This window comes from Diplotaxodon limnothrissa, linkage group LG12, assembly GCF_057381915.1.
Source record: "Diplotaxodon limnothrissa isolate DT_005_m linkage group LG12, D_limnothrissa_male_GT1.1, whole genome shotgun sequence".
NCBI lineage: Eukaryota > Metazoa > Chordata > Actinopteri > Cichliformes > Cichlidae > Diplotaxodon > Diplotaxodon limnothrissa.
The window spans coordinates 1433824-1452426 of NC_140607.1; the positions used below are offsets into that span (position 1 = coordinate 1433824).

Sequence of the window (18603 nt, forward strand, 5' to 3'; positions counted from 1 at the left end):
GTGTGTGCGTGTGTGTGTGCGTGTGTGTGTGCGTGTGTGTGTGCGTGTGTGTGTGTGTGGTCAGGTCATGTTCTCGTGTTGTTCCCCCGTCACTGAGGTTACACCTTGGCTGGTTCTGTGGAGAACAGCTGGTTTATTCTCTCCCTGCCTCCTCCAGCAGCTGACCGAGGCTGTGGCTCTTTGGCCTCAGGTGTGGACAGCTTACAGCTGCCCTCATCTTGGCCTCTAGCCTCCTTCTCCATGGAGGCTACTGCTCATCTTGTAGCATCTCCCTGGTCACTGCTGCCGTGCTGTAGATCAGCTGGTTGGTTCAGTGATGGTCACAGTAGATATTGTCCATAATACTGCGTTCACATCTCCCAGCAGACATTAAGTGGGTACCCAGTGTGGTACCAATCTTGTGTGGGGGTTACGACATCTCCCCCCTGACCTTTTGTCCTGGCTCCCCCTGCTGTAGTCTGTGTTGCTTAATTCAGACAAAGTCTGGATAATAATAAATAATAAATAACCTCGGGGTTAGCTTATTTGTCTGTCAGGAGGGAAGTTTATGTACTTTTCTAAGGATAACATCATCAACAAAATACACCAGAAACAAATCCTGTAAAAGTAGAGATTATTTCACAAAAAAAGAGAAACAAATACAACTAATGTAACCAGAACATGCATGACTGTCTAATGTAACAGATCGTTAGTATACTAAAGATTAGTATAATGTGAATATGACTATAATATTAAAATAATGAATATTAGTATAATATTCATCTGTTTCTATAGCAGCAGCAGTCAGCAGTATGTATGGGGGTTCAGAGAGGGGGGGTCTTTTGGTAGACACACCCTCACCTCATTCATCCGTTTGCAGAGAGGTCAGGACTCGGTGGAACTGTTTTATTTACTGGACCTCTCTGCTGTTCCTATTGATTTATTAATCACTCCAGCAATGAACTAACAGTTACTGACCTTTCATAGTCCCTGGTTACCCCCCCACCCACCCCAGCCCAAACCAGCTGAATCGATCATTTAATGGAGCATCAAGGCCACACAGATTATATGTCAGCGTTTTGTCATGCTTGCCCCATATCCAGATTGGTCAATACACTGACCTTCGCTAAGAAGTGCGTAAACAACAACAGGCAGGGACGAATTCCATCATAACCTTTTAGGCCTATTTAGACTGTGGGCTAATAGGTGGTGGGGGTGGGGGGGTTACTCAAATATACTCCTGTATCTGTGATGGTCACAATTACAATACAGTCAGATTGCATTTGAAACAGGAAGTCAGCATACTTCCTGAGATCATGGCCCAGTTTCATACACATCACAGTTGTTAAGGCAGAGATATTAGATACTACAGCATATGCAGTTTGCTTATATACACAGAAAAGGAGCAAACAGATGGTAAATACAGACTTATTTCTTATATTTGCTGAATTTCTAATAATTTAAAGGCTTCAGGATTTTTGTCCTTAAAAACATCAACTCCACATCACAGCTTGCATGATATGAACAGTCTAACGTAAGGTGGTAACCCCAGCTCACTGTACCCTAAAAGAGTAAAGCAGGCCAGCTGGAGCTCACTGTGCACCACAATAGCTGCTTTGACGTTGTGGAGGATGCAATATTGTCCTGATTACTGCAGGCATGAATGCAACTGGATGAGCAAGAAAAAGAGGGAGGCCTGGAAACAAAACAACAATGTGGCTTCATCGTAGCCCAAGAACACCACGCTGGCCCCATCAGCTGGCCAGTGTCAGAAAGCACCGGCTTTCTCAATGGATGTCAGTCACTGCACCACTAATAGCAGATGACATGGAACATAATGCACCAACTAGGAGAAGGAGTAATGGCTCATGAATTCAGCAGCCCTGAAGCAGGGATCTGTCAAAACTCAGCAGTGCATTGTGGGTTAATGTGTTTCATACACCTCCCCTCACCCTTCAGCCATCGCAGTACGCCGCTCATGCGTGTGCATGCGAGCAAACGCGTCTGTATGTAATGCCATGTCCCACCATGTCGCGGCTGCAGCCCGTCTGTGTATCCAGCCATGCTAAAACCATTTTCTTTTTAATTAATCACGCCAATAATACGAAGCAGCTTTGGTCAGAGTCCAGCTGCGAGGCTTAAGCGCCAATCAATGGTGCAGTTTTGAAAGCCCAGGGAGTGTCAATATTTTACAAAGTGCAAAACATGAAAGTCCTGGAGGCTCGGGGTGCCCCACATACAGTGCCCTGGGGATGCAGGCGGCCCATAAAGCTCCTGACTGCATCTCTGCTTTTGTTCCCGTGCAGAGGAGGGCAGGAGGCTGGCTCTGCGACCCACAGCCACGGCCTGTCAGTACGGGAAAGTTCATTGCTCACAAATACACGACAAAAGTCATTTTAATCCAGGAATCCACCTCCAGAATGGGGCATCTGGGATGTTAGATTCAGAAGCATTAGCAACATGTTTAAATGCAGCCACGACCTTCGATCCATGAGTCTATTAAAAATGTGGACGTGTGGAGAAACACTCATAGTTTCAGTCACATCACAAATATGGGCCCAGTGCAACAGGACCCACGTCAGTAACTGTTACTGCAATAATTCTGTATACTTGATAATATGATGAACTAATACTTACTTTAAAATGTAAAGTAATTAATTGTTGTTGTTTTTGCACAACACTGGTCACTATATTCTTCATTTCCAGTTAATACTTGTACAGCTGCTGTTATTGTGTATATATTTATTTATATTTAGATTTCTTCATACATTCTTATATAGTTCTATATTGTGTATTTTGTTGTACAGTTATTTTATTTTCAACTTTAATTTATATATTTTATCTTATTCTTCCCAGTTAAATTTACCCTTCATTCTAATTTGTGTTGTACAGTTATTTCATTTTTAACCTTAATTTATATTTTATTCCTTCTTAGTTAAATTTACCCTTTTTAATTTTTCATATTATTTCCTATCTTAATCATAGCCTTTTCCTTTTTTTGTTTTCTTTAGGTCACGAGCAGTTGTCCAAGCATTTCACTACATATCGTACTGTGTATGACTGTGTACGTGACAAATAAAATTTGAATTTAAAAGTAACGTGTTCGCGTGTTTATATGTGTAAAATCGTATCATACAACTGACTGTCCCAAAAATCTGAACAGAACGAGGAAAAAGGCTTTTAGATGCGCTGTTTCCTGGACAGTGTTACTGTGGGGGAGTTTAAGTCCACCGTAAAGGAACGAGGAAGAACTCTGTTAGTCAGCGTGGATGTTTCTGTTAATGATCTGTTATTGTGTCACATGTTTGTGCAGAGTAGTTATGTGGTGCAAGTGTGTTTGAGCTTTGCTGCCATGATGTCAGGTCTCGGTTAGAAATGAGATTCTTACCTGAAGGACCAATGAAAGAATTTTAAAAAATGAACTTGGTTCATTTCAAAGGGAAACATGTTGTTGTCAGTGTGCAGCAGATGGTTCAGTGGAGGATAAAATGAAGTGACATGATCATTTTCACAGTTGTTTTTTAAACAGGGTGTTTTTGTTTTGTCCTGGATGTTTTCAGTTATAAATGAATAAATAGAAATAATAATGACTAAATGTTGCAACATGCTGATTTCCTTTCACTTAGAAGTTGTCATTTTACAGCGTGTTTGTTCCATAGCATTACCTCCTATTGCAATTCAGTTCTCATTCCATTTATTTGGTTGCTGTCAGTCCAATTCCCAGAATGCCTGCAATCAGTGATGCTGAGCGCTCCAAGGCTGTGGGCCAGCCTGTGTGGAAAGCTTGGCCATTATCTGAAGCTAATGGGGCAGACACAGGAGGTGGAAATGACACAGTACAGAGTTCAGATGCTAGCTATCACTTCAGGAAGTAGTCACAGGCTGATTAAAGAATCCAGTCACTGGTGTCACTGGTGAACTGTGATGACTGACATTTGTCTTATTGGCTTCATTTGCTGAAGCAGCAGCTGGAACTTCGAGCAAAGAGTCAAGAAAAACATTTATTTTATTGATTTACTTTGTACACAAACAAGATGTGCTGTGAACGTCTCAGAGAGACACACACATGCATATATTTATACATATAACATCTTTTGCACGAGGTTCGTATCAGAGTTTTAACCCCTGAAAGCTCTTTTTTTGTACTTCTCTGATTCTTTCTCTGTTCAAATCATTTTAATACAGATTTGGAGATTACAGGTTTCACTGCTCGCTCTCCAATCCTTCAAAGTTTTACTTTAACAGTAATTAATTTCAAAGCTGAAAATCACTCCACCGCGCTCTTTGTGAAGACATGTATACTTCATACAAATGTAAAAACAGTCAACTTCACATGTTTCAATGGTTAAAATCCACAAAGTCAGTTTGCACTGGTGTATACTGAACTATGTGCAAGTCGTTATCAGCAAAAATGAGGAATCAGTGAAGCAGTTTGAGAAATGATGAGAAATGCAGGGCTGTAACTCGTCTTTCCTTTGGTGTAAATATAAATGTAAAAACCAATGAAACGGGCAGAGTCAGCTGTTATTCGGGTGTAGTGACGGGTACCTCAAAGTATGTGGCACCATGATGAGGAACTAAACGACATGTTCATGCTGTCAGGAACAAACATCTGTGGTTGAGTATCACATGGTTCACTTATCATTTTTGGAAACTATAATAAAAACATTTTGACTGTTTTTAGTTTGAAATCCACCATAAACGATCGTCTCTTTGCATTAAATTAAACTGTAATGTCGATATCTCAGGGTTACAGTACTGATATTTTGTAAAGATGAACAGAGATGTCAATAACACAGTGTTAGCTCAGTGACACAAAGCTGGAAGCTGCAGGTACCACAGCCATGAACGCACAGAGACGCACACACAAACACTGCCCTCTGCTGGTTACTTCCTGAGCTGCAGTTTCAGGTTAAACGACAGATGTCATCTTCCAGCTTAAAAACAAACCTGTCCTTCACCTGAACAGCTGATCCAGCAACCCAAACACGTGTTTTCGATTGTAGGAATCAGCCAAAGTCCAGATCTCATCTGCCAATCATAATCGAGTTTTCATGTATGTTCATTTTCCTTGTTTGTTCTCAGTGCTTTAACCTACACTGGTCAGGTTTGAACCACCTGCCTCATATTGTGTTGGTGCCTCTCTGTAGCTGCCTGTCCTGTCGAGGCATGGACTCGATCCCTGATCTGTAGCTCGACTGGATCGGGACGTGGGGACTTTGGAAGCCAAGCCAACACTCAAGCTTGTTGATACATGGTCTGTACAACAATGCTTAAGTAGGTGGTGAGTGTCAAAATAACATCATAGCAGGACCCAGTGTTTCCCAGCTGACCTTTGTGTGTGAGCAGAGGAGAAGCCACAGCATGCTTTAGAATCTGCACAGATGCAACGTGGACAACAGTACAAGAATAATAATAATAATAATAATAATAATAATAATAATAATGATTGCATTTATATGCCGCTTTTCGAGGTCCCTTAAAGCGCTGTACAATTCCACTATTCATTCACTCTCACATTCACCTACCAGCAGGCGGCAGGTGAAGTGTCTCGCCCAAGGACACAACGACCGAGACTGTCCGAGCCGGGGCTCAAACCGGCAACCTTCCGGTTACAAGACGAACTGCCAACTCTTGAGCCACGATGGCCCCAGAGCCTACGTGTCACACCTACAGCAGCTGCATACACTCCTGCATGTTGTTCATATGCATGCCAGGAGAGCTCACGCGTCACTGACACAGCAACGCTTACACAGTGGGCATCGCAGCACTCGCTGAACCTGCTCTGTAACTTCCTGCATGCTGTCATTTCATGACTGTGTGGTTCCACTTTCACTCTGCAATTACACAACTCACAGCTGATTAGAGACCATTTAGGAGGAAGAAATTTTTGATCATGGATCAAACCTTACAGTATCACCCTCAAATTCAGTGAGAAAGACTCTAGGATGAAATATAAAGGCAGAGGGCGTGGCTAAGATCTGGAATTAAACACCTGAATTCAAAGGCAACGAGGTAGCCCAGTACTTTTGTCTATCTCAGCTCTATGAGGCTGACTGCATAACAGGCAGGTTGATAATCAGACGGCCTGCCTGGCTGGGATGGCAGAGCTTTGCTTAGGAGACATTAACGCCACTCTGGGCCGTCGCTAGCCTTGGTTTCAAATGCTTGCAAAGAGCTGATGTTGTGTTATGTGTTGTGTAAGCAATTGATTTTACAGACTAAGATAAAATTATAATATTGGATGAACATGCAATGCAACATATAATGCATCTCCAGCCATGATAGGACTGGGGTATACTCTGGACAGGTCACAAATGAACCTGTCACAGTTTGGGACTTCAGAGTAAAGCCCGAGTGCTCAGACAGAACCCTCAGTGTATTTCCTCATGTGGGGAGATCAGGACGATAACTGGCTGCAGCTCCTGTAATTAGCCAGTACCTTACTGCTAGTCTTTGATGAGCCTCACACACCCTCTGATTCTGTCCTGGACTCAGAGAGCTGTGGTGGACTGTGGAGTTTGCACTCTGATGACACTTCAACCTCAGGTTCTGATGTCTCAGATGTTTTCTGAGACTGGCTCTGGTTCTCCAGTGGAGCTTGGGGTTGCTTCTGTTGAATCCTGGGTTCTGGTGGGTCCTGCAGCTGGCAACTGGAACCCATATGCAACTGTCTCTGCAGCTCCTCAGCGCTGTGGGCTAGCATGATGCTCACCTTCCTCTGGTGGGCCAGGGCCTCCTCCTTGTCGTTCAGCTACACCAGAAAACACAGTATTAAAAGTCAAATAACATTTGTTACAAAGGCCCACCCACAGAGCTTGTTGCACATCACTTTGTTGCAGACGGTTGGTCACTAGTGGACTTCTTTCGTTGTCAGGTTACAGACGAGCATTTGTATTTAAATTTTCGGAGTTTTTCTATAAATTAACATTTCTTGATGAAACCGTTCTATCACAGAGAAATATTTTTGCAGAAGAAGCTGAGCAGCGGTGGGGCCTCGATCTCTTTCTTTCTCACGACAACAAGATCTTAGACGAGATACTAACCAAGTCCAGCAGCTTGTAGAGAGTCTCTAAATGTTCATCAGGCATCTTCATCTCCAGACCAGAGGGGAGCAATGCCTTCAGCCTCTTACTTACACTTATTAAAGGACTCTTGTTGGCACCTGTAGACAAAACAGATTGAGAAGCATTTGTAACATGATTTGTTTACATCGTTTTCACTGTCGCAGTGCAAACGTTCCCGTGCCAGCTTCCTTTAGCTTTGATGTCCGAACAGACAAATGAAGACAAGTGAGCGTAATGTCCACCGTCCTCTGCATAATTACTATCACTTAAAACAAACTGCTTCCATCAGTGACTGTGTCTGATTTGTCCAAAGTTATTCCACGGAAAAAATCGACATTTATTTTGAACGGAGGTCAAATTTGCGTGGCTTCAATACACAAGTTAGTTTTTGCTTTGCCACGAGAGGCGCATCAGTGGCAGCTTCTGTTCTGAGCTTTTTAGGGGGTTTCAGTGTTTGTCTTTGTACTTCTTTAGTACCTTGTTAAGTATTTGTGCACTATTTTTATTTTTTCACCTAAAATAATAAATCAAGTCCATGTGTATCTTTAGTTATTGCAGCTGATTCTGTGTGGGTCGGGGGAGAGTCGTTTCTCTGACCAGCTGTGTGAACACCTAATAATTGTGAGCTTTTTGTTATGCACAAAAACAACATTGTTTTCTTTTATTTATGGAGCATTATTATTTAATAAATGCTCATAATTTATTTTTGAGAAAATGTTATGTACATCTGCTCTATGTTAACAAAAGTGTGACATCTGGGACACAGCTTTGACTAAGAACTCTCTTTTTGTTCTTACTTTATGGCTTTAAAAAAATATATCGAGATATATCTTATATCGCCATCCAGCTAAAAAATATCGAGATATGAATTTTGGGTCATATCGCCCAGCCCTAGTCTCAGGCATCTACTGATCAGAAGGTTGGTGGTTCGATTCCTGGCTTCCCCTAGTCTGCATGCCAAATATCCTTGGGCAAGATACTAACCCCAAAGTGCTCTCCGATGCATCCATCGGAGGATGAATGCGTGTGAATGTTAGTTGGTGTGTGAGTGGGTGAATGCACAAGTTGTGTAAAATTCTTAGTGCTCAGAAGAGTAGAAAGGTGCTATAGAAGACCCAGAACCAGTCCAAAAGCAAACGATCCAGTTAGTGTAGGACGTTATGTTGACAGCAGACTTGCCTTCAGCTTTAGAGTGATTTGATTTCTTAATATTGGCCTCGGCTACGAGCAGGAACTCCTCACTTCGCTTCCTCAGCTGTTGTTCAAAGGCGATGCGAAAAGCATCTGCAACCATCAAGGCCTCTTCTTTCCTTAAGCGCTGAGCATCCAGCTGTAAAACATACAAACACTAACGCTTCACACCACGGTAAACATTACAGTGGACACAGATGTACCCTGAACACGGTGCACCGAGTGCAAGAGGAACTACTTAATGACTGACACTCAAGAGAAAACCTCGATAAAGACAACAGATGAAACAAAAACTGGGACGCCCCCCTTCTGAGGGGTCCTGGGGAGAATATCTTATTCAAATATATTTAAGCGAGTAAGAAGAGAAAGGAAACCAAATTCTGGAATAAGAAGAGATGACTGTTCCTAAATATTAAGGCTTCCTTTAAGTTTGAATGATAGTAGACCAATGAGGGGAGATCTAATTTTTGAAAATGTTGGACTTTGCTAAACTCCAGTAATGTCATATGTTGCCAGGTCTGCCCTCTTAAGACAGGGACGTGCTGTCCAACCACCAACCAGGAATCACAGGAATACAAAAACCTCCTTGTGTGAGTCATAATATGGTGACTGATCATGTTAATAATGTGGTTTGTATGTTGATTTATTAGGTTTGATGTATGCTAAGACTCATGTCTCATCTGAGTTTAATCAGTAGCTGTTGAATGATCTTCTGTATATGTATATTAGGCAAGGCAAGTTTATTTATATAGCACAATTCAACAGCAAGGTGATTCAAAGTGCTTTACAGAGACATTAAAAAACAAAAACAATAAAAAGCATGATTTAAAATTGATTAAAAAACAGTAGATAAAATCAGTAGTTAAATGTAAGTTTTGAAATTTAAGCTTAAAGTGTGGATTTGGTGCTTTATTCAAATGCAGCTGAGAACAGGTGAGTCTTCAACCTGGATTTAAATAAACTGAGTGTTTCAGCTGATCTGAGGCTTTCTGGGAGTTTGTTCCAGATATAAGGAGCATAAAAGCTGAATGCAGCTTCTCCGTGTCTGGTTCTGACTCTGGGAACTGATAAAAGACCGGATCCAGATGACCTGAGGGATCTGGAAGGTTCATACTGGGTCAGGAGGTCACTGATGTATTTTGGTCCTAAACCATTCAGAGCTTTATAGGCCAGCATCAGAACTTTAAAGTCTATCCTCTGACGGACAGGCAGCCAGTGTAAGGACCTCAGAGCTGGACTGATGTGGTCCACTGTTTTGGTCTTAGTGAGGACTCGAGCAGCAGAGTTCTGAATGAGCTGTAGTTGTCTGACTGATTTTTTAGGTAGACCTGTAAAGATGCTGTTACAGTAATCAAGCCTACTAAAGATGAATGCATGGACTAGTTTTTCCAGGTCCTGTTGATACATCAGATCTTTTATCCTTGATATATTCTTGAGGTGATAGTAAGCTGACTTTGTTATTGTCTTAATGTGTTTTTCTAAGTTTAGGTCTGCATCCATCACTACACCCACATTTCTCGCCTGGTTTGTGGTTTTTAGATGTATAGATTGAAGTTCTCTGGTGACCTGTAATCGTTTTTCTTTGGCGCCAAAGACTATTACCTCAGTTTTGTTTTTGTTTAGCTGGAGAAAATTGTGGCACAACCAGTCATTGATTTCCTCAATGCATTTACCAAGAGCCTGTACAGGGCCTCGGTCTCCTGGTGACATTGTGATATATATTTGTGTGTCATCTGCATAGCTGTGATAGTTTATTTTGTTGTTCTTTATAATCTGTGCCAGTGGGAGCATGTAGATGTTAAACAGAAGGGGTCCCAAGATGGAACCTTGGGGAACTCCACATGTGATACTTGTCTGCTCAGATGTGAAGTTACCTATTGATACAAAGTATTTCCTGTTTTCTACGTATGTTTTGAACCAGTTTAGTACAGTTCCTGAGAGACCTGTCCAGTTCTCCAGTCGTTTGAGTAATATGTTGTGGTCAACTGTATCAAATGCTGCACTGAGATCCAGTAAAACTAGGACTGACATTTTTCCACTGTCTGTATTCAGACATATGTCATTAAACACTTTGGTCAGAGCAGTTTCAGTGCTGTGGTTCTGTCTGTATTCAGACAGAACCACAGCACTGAAACCGCTCTGGATTTAACATGAATGTTAAAATCCCCAGCAATAATTACACAGTCAAAATCAACACAGATCACAGACAGCAGTTCACTGAGGTCATTAAAAAAGTCTGTGCAGTATTTGGGAGGCCTGTAAACATTAAGAAACACAACTTTGGATGGGGCCTTCAGCTGTAAAGCCACATATTCAAAAGACTGAAAACTTCCAGGAGATAGCTGCTTACATTGAAATGATTCTTTAAATAAGACAGCAACCCCTCCTCCTCTCCTGCTCACCCTGACCTCACTGATAAAACTGTAGTTAGGAGGGGTCGTCTCGATGAGAACAGCTCCACTGTTACTTTGGTCCAACCAAGTTTCAGTTAAAAACATAAAATCAAGGCTGTGCTCAGTGATTAAATCATTAATTAAAAATGTTTTCCCAGCTAGAGATCTAACGTTTAATAAAGCCAACTTAAGTGTTTTAGAGGTATTACTTGGCCGCTCGTGTTTGGGAGCAGTCTGTGGCACACAAGGTATGTTTACTATGTTTAAAGATCTTTTAGAGTGCAGCTCTCTGTGTTTTGACCAGGCCACATGTCTCCTGTCACCTGAAAGTACAGAGATTTTAAAACCTTCTAGTAAACAGGGTCCCAGCCTCTCCTGGGAAAAGTCACCACTGCCATAATCCTCACAGCCCGGACCCTCCACACATCACACATCAGACTGTGGAGACAGAGCATGAAGGTGGTAAGGAGGAACTAAGGGGGGCGAGGCTGGGCAATGTGACTTCGATTGCTCTGTTGAGGGTGGGGCTCGATGACGAACCTTTGGCTGCTCTGGTGGGGGGTTTATGGGGGACAAAAAGGGCCGGGGGGTAGATCTGAGCCCAGCACTGAACCGCTCCATCATCTCCTCAGTGAATTTCAGGTGTGGGGAGGAGGGAGAAAGGGAGGGGGAGGAGGGTGATGGCCTGTCAGGGGTTTGGGGGACTGGGGAAGCTCGTGGTCCCTGGTCTGGCTGATAAGGTAGCGTGAATCGCTACCTTATCAGCCAGGAGTGGAGGCCCTGGGGTGCTGATCCCCGACTACCAAAACTAGCGACTGGGACATGGAGTGGCACCTCTCTGATGGGGAAGGAGTTAGTGTGTGAGGCTGAGAGGTACCGGCTAGAAAGCGTCAGGTTCACCTCAAGCACACCTCGGGCTCTGGAACCAGTCTGCTGGAGAGGAGCTGGACTCTGTCTCCGTCAGGAGTTGCCCTTTGTGAGAGGCGGTGGGGTGGGTATCCTAGTATCCCCTCGGCTTGCTGCCTGTATGTTGGGGTTTCTCCCAGTGGATGAGAGGGTTTGTTCTCTCGCCTTTGGGTCAGGGAACGAGTCCTGACTGTCGTCTGTGCTTGTGCGCCAAACGACAGTTCAGAGTACACAGCCTTCTTGGAGTCCCTGGGCAGGGTCCTTGAGAGGGTCCTTGAGGGTGCTCCACCTGGGGACTCTGTCATACTGAGAGACTTCAACGCTGGGCGATGATAGTGAGACCTGGACAGCCTCCTGGATCTGAACCCGAGCGCCGTTTTGTTACAGTTTGTCCATAATGAACATCATGATTGAATGACTTTGTAATTGTGTCATCAGAGCTGCGACCATGTGTGCAGGACACTCTGGTGAAGAGAGGGGTTGAGCTGTCGACTGATCACTATCTGATGGTGAGTTGGATCAGGTGCCGGGGGAGGCCTGGTGCACCAGTTCATGAGGACCGTCATGAGGACAGTGAGAGCCATGTGGACTGTATTCATCTCCACAGGGACATAATAAGTTGCCCAATAAGCAAACTAAAAGGGAGGCTGGAATGCTGCATTTCAGACACTCTGATAAGTCTTCACATATCCTTCACCAAAACCTCTGAACCTAGAGCGTGGATGCCATTGTCATGTATATTGTTTTGACAGTGTAAGCAGTTGTTGTAAAACCCCTGCTGAACATCTGCTGACCTGTGTGGTGCACTCTGTGTAGTATTGCGTATTGTAATTGTAGATTTCTAATCACTTGAAAGGTTTTAAACATGTTGAGACCAGAAGTTTTGGTCTAAGCTGACTGATAGATCCGCCTCCCATTTGCAACAGGAGGGCATATTGATTCATTGATTTTATAGAGTGTCCTATATATGTTAGACAGTAATTTAGGGGGTTTGAAATTAAGGAATTATACCGCACTTGGTGGTAGTTGTAATTTGACTTGACCAGGCTTAAATTTCTTTTTTTACTATAGATTTAATTAGTTGATATTCTGAAGTCTTTTCTTGTTAAACACATTTTGTATAACTACTGCCAAACGGAATAATATCTGTTCCTTTGAATATATGTTCCAAGTATTTAATTCCTTTATTTTCAATTCAGTTTTATTTACACAGCGCCAAATCACAACAACAGTCACCTCAAGGTGCTTTATATTGGCAGACCCTACAATAACACAGAGAAAAACCCAACAATCATATGACCCCCTATGAGCAGCACTTTGGTGACAGTGGGAAAGAAAAACTCCCTTTTAACAGGAAGAAACCTCCAGCAGAACCAGGCTCAGGGAGGGGCGGGGCCATCTGCTGTGATTGGTTGGGGTGGGGTTTACAACTCCAATCTGGGAGTTTATCATATCATTGTTCTGTAGTATGTCAGGGTTGTTCCAGATAGGCGTTTGCATGAAGACTCCGTCATTGTTACAAACTCCCACCATGCTGTCAGAGAAGAGCTGATGTTGATGCTTTTAAAGCATCATGTCGTTTGATGTTTGAGCTGATAAATGGTCTGAAATCTCTGGATTAGTGCAAAGTTTTACATCTGCCCAGGGCTCATCTAAGAGGGTGTGTTTAAACCATCCTGAGATGAAGCCTGTGGGCTAAGAAGTGTTGTTGAAAGTTAGGCAGATCTAGTCCTTTGTCCTTGGTCCTTTGTAGTGTTTTTAATCTGATACACGGGTTTATCTTTCCAAAGGAATTTAGAAATGGACAAATCCAGAGATCTGAACCAGTCTGGTGATGGTTCACTCAGGATCAGTGACAATTATTTATTTATTTTTGGCAAGACAATCATTTTTATTGCAGCGACCCTTCCCATGAGTGATATGGGTAGAGATTTCCATCTAGCCAGATCGTCTCCTACTTTCTTTAGAACTGGGATGTGGTTTAATTTAGTTAAATCTGCAAGCTTAGTAGAAACATTAATAGCTAAGTATTTAATATTTCCAGATTGCAGTGGGGCAGAAGAAGAATTATGGAAGGAGCAATTCAACGGAAGAACTGCAGATTTTAACCAGTTTATTGAATAATCTGAAACTCTTGAAAAAGAGTTTATTAGCGTGACTATCTCAGAGAGATTGGTTTGTGAAAGCAACACATTATCTGCACAGAGACTGACTTTATGTTCTACATTCTTGCATCTGATGCCCTTCATTACTGCAGCCTGTCTAACTGCTGCTGCTAGTGGTTGGATAAAAACTGCAAACAGTGAAGGGGAGAGTGGGCATCCCTGCCTGGAGCCCCTCAGGAGACAGAAGCTGGAGGATGTTTGGTCGTTTGTTCTGACACGAGCTGTTGTTATATTTTTAACCAGTTCCAAAACCAATATTTTGAATATTCAACATTTTTTAAATCCATGAATCAAACTGAACGATGCATAGATGATAATAACTGACCCGAATAGAACAAAAGTTGGAACTTGGTGCAGTGACAGAGTTACATGACGTTTACCTCCTGTTGTAACTGGACCAACTGCTTCCTGCTGGCAGCAGCAGTCCGACTACATGGACACGGTTCAGTATCAAACGCACACTGGCAGGCTCCCAGTACAGTCAACTGGAAAACAGAGATTAGAAAGGATACGACTGAGTACAAGTGCAAGTTAATGATAATTAACTGTGTTGCCCAGCTGTGGCAGAGTGGTTCAGGGAGTGATCACACACCAGCTGTGCATCTAATAACGTATTCCTCTTATTTAGTGAAACACCTGGAAGCTGCAGCCTGGTTACCTGTTGTATGTGGTAGCGTGGTCTCCTGCTACAGTTACACTTATAACTGCAAAACTGTTTGTTATTTGATCATTATTCACTACATAACGACTTACTTGTTATATTTGATCTTATTTATTGCTTTAAAGCATTAAGTGAGGGGCTACAAACTTTATTTCATCATAGCTGTTCAACACAAATGACAACACATTCACCTTTCAGTGTAACAACACATGCAATCAGTAAACACGCTTCAGGTAAACAGTGTGAAGGTCTTATTGTTTCTGATATGATGTTTGGTGTGGACCCTCGCCCTCCTCGTAGACACACCTATGGTATCATTTCAAATCACCTCGTTCTCGAGTCTTTGTATCCACAAACCTTTCAGATAGCTTGACCTTGAGGTCGAGGTCACCGAGAGTCAAACTGCTCCGAGATTCTTAGCAGACACATCTATGACATCGACCCTACGTCGCCTCGTTCTCATTGCATTCACAGATTTGGGTGTAGATGCTGAGGCGTACAAACCCTTACCTATTACTGGCCCTGCTGTGCTCTTTGGTAGGGTAAATTCTTGTTGCTGATGTTGATCGGTTTGTGACTTCCTGCATCAAAGAGTCAATGCTAGAAAGCAGATGAGCCATAACAACATTCAAATCAGCACAAATGCTTTAAGCAGCTTTTGTGTTGCTGAGAATCACAGCGTGCTATCCCACCCAGCGACCTCCCCCATCGTCTCTCACCTCCAGAACACCTGACTCGGTGTCCAGGCTGTACTGAGGTTTGGTGGCTTGGTAAATTCTCTGCTCCTTCACGTTCATCCCCCATCGTCTCTCACCTCCAGAACACCTGACTCGGTGTCCAGGCTGTACTGAGGTTTGGTGGCTTGGTAAATTCTCTGCTCCTTCACGTTCAGCATGGAGAAAAGTTCCACGTACTGTCGCTTCAAGGCTGCAGACAGACACACGTTAACCCTCTGCATCACATATAACTTATACAAGCAACTACATGTGTTGGACTCATTTACCAGAGTTTTCTGCTCGGAGCTGCTGGCTCTCACTCTCCATCTCCTGCAACTTGTCAGTCAGAATCTTGTTCTCACCTGACATTCTGATCATAAAGCAGCAGCGTTATGATGCAGGTAAGAGACCAGAGACAGAAGTGTATGCAGAGTTAATCTGACCTGTTGTGCTTGTGCTCCCAGGACTGCTCAGATTTCTTCATCTGAGCCTGAGAGAAGCTGAGCTCCCACTGCAAACTGTTCACCTCCTGCAAGCGATGAAGGATTTATCTGCAGTTTCTGATCAGTTTTCAAATGTACAGTCTAATCGCCCACATTTCATACTCTTTCTGATACTATGATGACGTCGGTGTCTGTTACAATAAACACATCAACTCTGTCGTCTCCTTGACTTGGTTAAACTTTAACAGTTTTCATGCTTGTTTTGACAACATAAAAATGCTCTCAGAGAGCAATTCCCATTTAACGCTGGATTGCTAGTACACTGCTGAAAAAAAGGACCACTTCAGATGTCAGTAGGGGAAAAACATCATGCTGATATCTATGCTGACATGAATAATGTGTTAAGAATGAAAGGATGCCACATCATCAAAATGAAATTCAACCTGTAGAGGGTAGATTTCAAAGACACCTCGAAAATCAAAGAATTATGCAGCAGTCTGAAATTTCATTGAGCAACTCAAAACAGTGCTCGGTAGTTTGTTTGGCTCTCAGGTGCTTTGTGCATGCCCAATGACATCCAGGCATGCTCCTAATGAGATGATGGATGGTGTCCTGCAGCATCTCCTCCAGACCAGGGCCTCACTGAACCGAGTCGTCTGAGATGATACCTGCTGGATGAACTGAAACAATGTCCCAGAGCTGTTCTACTAAATTTAGGCCAAGCAAGCGTGGGTGCCAGGTAATGGTGTCAATCCCTTCATCCTCCAGGAACTGCCTGCACACTCTCAGCACATGAGGCCGGGCGTCGTCATGCACCAGGAGAAACACAGGAATCATTGCACCAGCATATGACAATGTCTGTGGATCCAAGGATTTGATCCCAGTACCTAATGACCTGTAGAGGTCTGTGTACTCCATGGATATGCCACCAAACCAGTCACGCTGAACGATGTTACATAAACATGTCTTTCTCCATTGCTTCAGTCACATGTGCTCAGGGTGAACCTCCTCTCATCTGTAAAATATTCTCACAGACCGGCCTTTCAGGTGTCGCGGATAAATACAACAAAATAAAACCAGTACCAAAAAAAAGAAGATTCATTCATAACTGGAAAAGACCCAGGGAAACAGAGTTGATGATAAGAACCATACATTTCACACCCGAGCCTCTTTCCTGGTACCAAACGACTCACAGACAGGTACTGGTCCGTGGCCCGGTGGTTGGGGACCGCTGCACTAGAGGACGTCATGAAGTGAGTCCAGCCCCTCTCCAGGAGACTGGAGAGTGAGCCCAACTATATCTATCCAGTACCTCTCAACTTCACGCACTAACTCAGACAACTTTCTCACCAGAATGGTGACAGTCCATGTCCCAACCGCCAGTGTCTGTACCCAGGAATCAGTCTGCCAGGGCCTCCGCTCCTGCCACCGCCCAACACACATTGCACCCGACCCCTACGGCACCTCCTGCGGGTGGTGGGGCTTCAGGAGGATAGGCTCATGCTAGGGCTGCTCAATTAATCGAACATTAAAAATGACTGAGCCGATTTTTAGCCCCTCCCTCGTGCTTTACTCTCGCGCTGCTCCGTTTGGCAAATCGAGCGCACCTCTCTGCATTTCGAACACGCGTCACAACAATTAAGACAGCAGTCTCCAACCTTTTTTGTGCCACGGACCGGTTTATGCCCGACAATATTTTCACGGACCGGCCTTTAAGGTGTCGCGGATAAATACAACAAAATAAAACTAGTACCTGTACCGAAAAAAAGAAGATTTATTCATAACACACGTGAAAAGACCCAGGAAAACCGAGTTAATGATAAAAACGATAACAAAATAACGCTGAAAACCGATAAAAACCCTGAAAACCAGACATTTCACACCTGAGCCTCAACTCTCGCGGCCCGGTACCAAACGACTCACGGACCGGTACCGGTACGAGGCCCGGGGGTTGGGGACCGCTGATTAAGAGGACCCGAGGGAAGCTCGGAAAGCTGAGCAGAAGTTATTTGGAGAGGAGAGTGACTGCTGTTGGTTGAAAAGAGGTAAAAAAAACTTCAGTGGTGTGGAAACATTATGGGTTGGCGGAGTCAGACGTGCACCAAGTAGACACAGTGTGTAAACTTTGCTACGGTGTCGTAGCTGCACCACAGAGCAACACTGCAAAGTTCACTAAACACAGATGTTTACATTTTTCATTTATTTCTTATACTGCAAACATTTGCACTGTTATCAGTATTTGCACTATTTATTATTATTTTTTGACAATCTTTAAAGTCATTATTCAACACATTGTTATTGTTAAATAAATATCGTCAAATAATCGAGATCTCAATTTCAGTGAAAATAATCGTGATTGTCATTTTTGCCATAATCGAGCAGCCCTAGCTCATGCCCCTTTGAGCTGTGCCCAGTCCGGGCCCCATAAGCTAAGGCCCGACCACCAGATGTTCGCCCGTGAGCAACCTCCCGGGGTTAGGTTTAGGGTCCCGGTAATGTTATACTAGGCAGGGTGAACTGTTCCTTTGATCTCATAGGGGTCTTCTGAATCGCTCTATGACTGTTTCCTCACCCAGGACCAATTTGCTGTGGGAGACCCTACAGGGGGCAAATGCCCCCCTTGATAACATAACCTCTGGTCAGCATGTAACTGCAAATGGAAAAACCTTTTTACAAGAGTTGTGTTAAACAGGAATAGCTTAGTTCATGAATGTTGAGCAGGAAAGAAGAATTTTAGCACTAACAGATCGATTCCTTACAACCTTATCTGAGTTTCTTTTATATTTTTTTTTAATTTATGTACTTTTAATTGAGTTGCTCTTATATAAACCAGAAATGACGTTACCTTCTCGAGTGCTTTGGCTTTCTCCTCAGTTTTCTGCAGCACACTTTTAGTGTGACTTGTAGCTTTGTCAAGAATGGCCTGTGAACAACACACACAATAGTTTTCAGTCATCAACAGATTTCTGTGGGACTTTTATGCAGTTTATAACTACAGAAACTAGTTTCAGTTTGACTAAAGGAAAATGTTTTTACACGTGAAACATACGGCTCAGTCTTACATTAAATGCATGACGTGCAC

General features: G+C 43.2%; 1 protein-coding gene across 1 annotated transcript in view; it reads right to left on the reverse strand.

Moving 5' to 3' along the window:
- Window positions 1–6445: 6445 nt before the first annotated feature.
- Window positions 6446–18603, reverse strand: part of ccdc125 (coiled-coil domain containing 125) — a 22298-nt gene continuing 10140 nt past the window's right edge. Inside the window, exons 5-12 of the mRNA XM_085368337.1 lie at window positions 18367–18444; window positions 15522–15607; window positions 15366–15448; window positions 15177–15289; window positions 14082–14186; window positions 8226–8376; window positions 7026–7144; window positions 6446–6733 (exon numbers count right to left, since the gene is read on the reverse strand). Of these exons, the coding sequence (XP_085224463.1) occupies window positions 6446–6733; window positions 7026–7144; window positions 8226–8376; window positions 14082–14186; window positions 15177–15289; window positions 15366–15448; window positions 15522–15607; window positions 18367–18444 (1023 nt within the window). The remainder of the gene's footprint in view (window positions 6734–7025; window positions 7145–8225; window positions 8377–14081; window positions 14187–15176; window positions 15290–15365; window positions 15449–15521; window positions 15608–18366; window positions 18445–18603) is intronic.